The 6057-nt window shown below is 26.7% G+C and overlaps 1 protein-coding gene across 1 annotated transcript; it reads left to right on the top strand.

The window, feature by feature from the left end:
- Positions 1-55: 55 nt before the first annotated feature.
- EIN_118580 (hypothetical protein) lies at positions 56-529 on the top strand (the record flags this gene model as incomplete). The annotated part of the gene is made up of 1 exon (XM_004258987.1): positions 56-529. One exon carries the CDS (start codon positions 56-58, stop codon positions 527-529), a length of 474 nt encoding a protein of 157 aa, XP_004259035.1.
- Positions 530-6057: the final 5528 nt, after the last annotated feature.

The raw sequence follows: 6057 nt of genomic DNA, 5'->3' as shown, positions 1-6057 counted from the left end.
AAAAGAAGGCGAAGGAAACGACAAAACTAAAAAAATCCACACATATTAACGATTGATGAGTGATTACTATTACAAAACGTTGAGGCCAATCACGAAGATCACCGTTTCATTTTCCATTCATTACGTCACACATTTTGGAGAGGAACTTTGTATCACTTTTGATGATTGTACGACTTGCAAATTAAAATGGACTTCCGGTCATATTTGGACGGGTGCAATAGATCTCTATTTTCCTCGACTCTTAAAATGGTCTTACACTGTCTGTTGCAACGGAAAGATCCTACGAGTGGAAAGTCTTGAATCACTTCGACAGTACTATGTCGATAACTCACATAGGTTATACCACGTCTTTGATCAATGGGATAACCCTTACCCTTCGGTGTCTCCACTTAATTATAATGAAACAGTGTTGTCCAAGAACAACACATCAACTAAGAATATCAAAACATCAATGCAACATCATAACATTTTCATCTCATTTGTTTCGTTAAATAAACACAAGGTCTCGGCTGCTCCCGAGTACGAGTAATTCATGTACTATTGTATTATTATACTTTATTTTTTTCATAGTAAAATATAGCATAGTAATAGTATATTAAACCACCAATATATTCCGTCTATTCCTTCGAATTCAACCAATTTGAATTCGCTCAGAGAAATTTGTCGAACTTTTTTTTTATTATTTTTGATTTTAAAAAAATAATGCAAGGCGTTTTTGAAATAAAACAAACTTCGATGTTTTTTTTGAATTACAGTTAGTTCCATAAAAATTTACTAATGTCTCAAATTAATAATAAAATATACCAAAATAAATATAAATTGCACTTATTTTCAACTTTGTTTCAAAATAATATTAAATTGTATCATAATTAATGAAAATGTCTCAAATATTTAGTAAATTGTATCATAAATAAATAAAATGTCTCAAAATAATATTTTGTTTCAAATTATTAAAAAAATGTATCAAATAAATGAAAAATATATATCATAATTGTTATAAATTGTCTCATAATTTTGATAATAATTAAAAAAACATTTAAAAATAATAATTAAAGGTCTTCACGAGCAAATATTTTTGGAGTAACTACAGAGTAAAAATGTTGAATTGTTTTTTTAATTTCATGTGGTGGAATTTCATTAAAACATAAACTTATGTTTTCGATCATATCTTTCAAATCAACACTTCCCAATTTCCCGACTTTAGTTTTCCAAATACCGAAAACCATTTCTATTGGATTACACTCCGGAGAATAAGGAGCGGTATATAATACTTCACACCCCTTTACATTTGCAATTTCCACAATTTCATCTCTGTGTATAGCTGCGTTATCCAAAACAAATACAATCCTACTTCCATCTGAAGTAAATGCTTCAACTAAATTCTGAAAATATACTTTAAATATATCTCCGTTAACTACAGTGTTGAATAAATTGCAATATTTATTTCCAGAATCTGATATGGCGCAAATGCAACTTAAGTTATACGTTATCAATGGCGTTTCAACGATATGTTTTATTCCTCGTTGTCCCCATGCCCTCGTTCTCATATTTCCAACACTTCAGTGACTTTCATCAACAAATACAACTGAATACCCCGAGATAATAAATTAATCTAGTTTTCTCCTCTTTTCGACTCTCAACTCTTTATTTTCTGGTGTATTTGCCCTGGGTCATCTTTTGGTTATTTCAATAAATGATAGTTGTGGTAATAAACACGTTTCCATTATTTGTTTGCTGTGAATATATCGATTCATTGTTGAAATTGAAATTGACTGCATATTTTTCTCGGTGATTTCTCTCTTACAATCACGTAGACTTTTTCTTTCAATAGAAAGTTGTTTTGATATTTCCGTTAACAGCTCAGGACTATATTTAGGTTTTCTTCCTCTTTTCGATGGCTTTGATGTGTTCCTGCCACTACAGAGTTCTTTTAAAAGTCTTCTACAAGACTGAGTCTGGATTCTTGTCTTTTGTTGATAAAAGTCAACAGATTTTGTCGTTCCAAACTCTGCATAAAGTTCAATCATTTTTTTGTCTCTGTGATTCGGTAATATTAACATATATTCTTTTTTTCTTGGACGACTGTTGTTCGTGATGCTTTTCTTGAGTCATGATGGCTCTTGTAGCCATAATTTCCTCTTCTTGTCTCATTGGTATGAGATCTTTTTCAATTGGTATATTTTCTTGAAGAGGGGGTCTGTCGAGATAATGATTATCATTAACTTGATGAATGAATTCAAAATGGTCGATTGACATACAATCTTTAATTAAAAATTCGGTTTAAATACACAAAAATTTGGTAATTAACAATAATGTTAGAAATAATTATCAAAATTATGAGACAATTTATAACAATTATGATATATATTTTTCATTTATTTGATACATTTTTTTAATAATTTGAAACAAAATATTATTTTGAGACATTTTATTTATTTATGATACAATTTACTAAATATTTGAGACATTTTCATTAATTATGATACAATTTAATATTATTTTGAAACAAAGTTGAAAATAAGTGCAATTTATATTTATTTTGGTATATTTTATTATTAATTTGAGACATTAGTAAATTTTTATGGAACTAACTGTAATTCAAAAAAATAATAAAAATAAAAAAATAAATATTATTTTAACTTTGTTTGAAGAATTAAAAGTTAACACTTAAATGGCCGAAAACCAAAATTTTATTAGAATAATAACAATACAGTGCTCATTGGTTTCAAATTGATAATATTTTTTAATAAATCGATTATGTTTTTATATTTATCGACAGTATTTTTTATGGTTTATATTGTATTTAATGAATTATATTACTATTAATGAAATAGATTGTGTTTTTTATAAATTATATAGCATTTAATGAAAGTGATTATATTTGTTATAAATTATATGGCATTTTTCTAATTTATACAACATTTTTAGTAAAATCAATAGTTTTTTTCTAAAATATATAGGATTTTTGATAACTTATATAACTTTTGTTTGAAAATATTTTGCTTTTTTTACAAATTATTGGATATTCCCGAATATTAGGAATAAAAATACACATAATAAGCAAGTTATTATTTGTTAAAAATACTTAATATGTAACTATATTTATACTATTATATAACTAAATTTTAATCTATTTTTATTATTTATTTTAATACAAATTTTCACAATTATTACACATAATAAAAATAATAAATTTATAATATAACTTTATCAATAATTATTACAAATATTTTATTATTGAATATATAATTATATATATTATATATTATATATATCATTATAATAGACTAATAAATGAACTATATTGACCATACATTGTTTAAAAACATTTGATTAAATATTTTCTTGGTTGTACACTCGAGGCCACACAATTTCCCTAACATTTTCAAAACAACTTTGGCACTCTTCTGGTTTAATAGTTAAAAAACCATCTCTGATTTTTTCAAGAAAATTTTCGATGCCATTCCAAGTCCTCACATTTTTTTCAACCCTACTTTTCCAGATCTTAAATATATTTTCAATTGGGTTTAGTGCTGGTGAGTACGCAGCATTAAATACGACAGTGTGGTTTGTATTATCTAGCATTCTTCTCATAGTGTTGTGAATATCACAATTATCCACCCAAAAAACGCATTGTCTTTGTTTTATATCATACTCATGAATTAGGTACCGGAAGTAGTCTTCGAACGAATTTAATGTGTTTGTTCCACAAACCACATTGCAATAAGAGAGTCCGTCACAATCAACTGCGCATATGGAGGTGAGGCGAAGACCACCTTTTGATTTTGTGATGAAGGCTTCCTTCCCTCTAACTGACCAGCCATATGCAGGAGTTGATGCTACAGTCCAACTGGTTTCATCTATACAAACCCAACTTGCTCCACCTGTTATATAACCCCTTAGAGCGTTTACTGCTGCAATTCTTTTTTCTTTATTATCTGGCGTGTTGCTTGTTGGCCCTCTTGTCTTTGTTCTTTTGAAAGAAAAAATAGGGACTTCTCTCTCTTCACCTGTTGCTGTTTTACCAGTCATGAAATTTCCAATTGATGATATCGAAGGTGCATAAAGATCAATGTCCTCTTTAGTAACAGCAACCTTGGATATTTTTGGAATATCCAAAATTATTTCATCAACATCTTCTTCTTCGCGTAATTTTTCTTCTTGTGCTATCATTTTTCTAATTGAAGTTATTTTTGTTGTTGTGTCTTCTTTAATAGCTTTTTCTACCAATTTTTGAAAAGGTAAAGTACGGCTTTGTCTTCTATAATGATTTTTTGGATATATTGATATCCCTTTTCTTAACATTGAAAGATACTTTTCAATGTTTATTTTTTTAATCCCAATTATTTCTGAATATCGTGAAGCATTCATGTTATCACCATTTTTACTCCATAGTTCAACCAAAGAATCTCTTTGATCAATTGTAACACGAGAATAAGGTCGTGTATTTATTTTCTTCTTTTTTAAATCCAATTTTCGGGGCCGACCCCGTGATCTTTTTTGAAGAGGTGGGATATCTCGATGGGGCAACATTACAGGTTGTACAGGTTGCCCTTGCATGGATAATGGTGCATTTTCATGATAGTCGTTTCTTGCTCCTGGATCTCTTCTCTCGATATAATCTAATTGCATGATATCATTTTTTGCCCGTTATTTAAATATACATAATTATGTTAAAAAAATATCCTCATTGAGAAGAGGTTCTAAATAAAAATAGATTAAAATTTAGTTATATAATAGTATAAATATAGTTACATATTAAGTATTTTTAACAAATAATAACTTGCTTATTATGTGTATTTTTATTCCTAATATTCGGGAATATCCAATAATTTGTAAAAAAAGCAAAATATTTTCAAACAAAAGTTATATAAGTTATCAAAAATCCTATATATTTTAGAAAAAAACTATTGATTTTACTAAAAATGTTGTATAAATTAGAAAAATGCCATATAATTTATAACAAATATAATCACTTTCATTAAATGCTATATAATTTATAAAAAACACAATCTATTTCATTAATAGTAATATAATTCATTAAATACAATATAAACCATAAAAAATACTGTCGATAAATATAAAAACATAATCGATTTATTAAAAAATATTATCAATTTGAAACCAATGAGCACTGTATCAAAAAATGCCTTCTATAAAAAAGTTGTTAAAAAAGACGAAAAACCCCTTCTTGGCCGAAAAACCGAAAAATGACCCAAAACTTAGTCAAAAATAATAAAAATGAGGACTCAATTACCTAAGATTTGTTTTTGAGGTTAAAAATAGCAACACATATTTTTTTTCAAAAACACAGTCAAACTTTTCAAGAGCGGGAAGTAATGATAATTTTTGTTTTCTCAAGAACGGTCATTTTAGACAATCAAATTTAATTGCCACTTTATGGAGAACTCGATTTTTGTTTTAGTCTAAACTGCTTTCTATTGAGAAAACCCGCTCTTCCAAAGTGCCACTTTTGAGATATTTTACTATATTTCAGGGCCCCAAATTTTTTTTATTGAATAATAATATACTAAATACACGTAAAACAAATCTTGTCGCTTAAACAAGACGTATATTAATAATACGAAAATGAACCATAACAAACTCAATTTAATTTACGTTGGTGTTGACTAGATGAACAGCAAGTTGCTTTTTAATTCGATAATATTTTGTTTTTTTATTGAAGATTTAGTTCATGTCATTAAAAATAGATTTTTAATAAAAAAAACAAAAAAATAATCTATTAAAATTATTATAATTTAATTAGATAAATAAATTAAGAATAAATAAATTAAGAATAAAAAAACAGTTTAGTTAGTTATTTAGTTAGTTATATAATTAATATTATAAAACAATTGTTTACAAAAGTTTCTAAATCCCCAAACATCATTTTTTCCAAATTTTAAAAATTTTCTATAATATTAGTTTATGTCATTATAATTACACAAAATAATTATTTTATTATGTCTTCACTTTCTTAATCATTTTTATATGAATTCTATCAAATTTCATTTTGAAAACAAAGGCAAAAATCAAATTTGGTAAATAATTATTTGA

The sequence above is a fragment of the Entamoeba invadens genome, assembly GCF_000330505.1.
Source record: "Entamoeba invadens IP1 unplaced genomic scaffold scaff_1105074725163, whole genome shotgun sequence".
Lineage (NCBI taxonomy): Eukaryota > Evosea > Mastigamoebida > Endamoebidae > Entamoeba > Entamoeba invadens.
The sequence above is the reverse complement of the archived record's forward strand: the minus strand, read 5'-3'. Positions and strand labels throughout refer to the sequence as shown.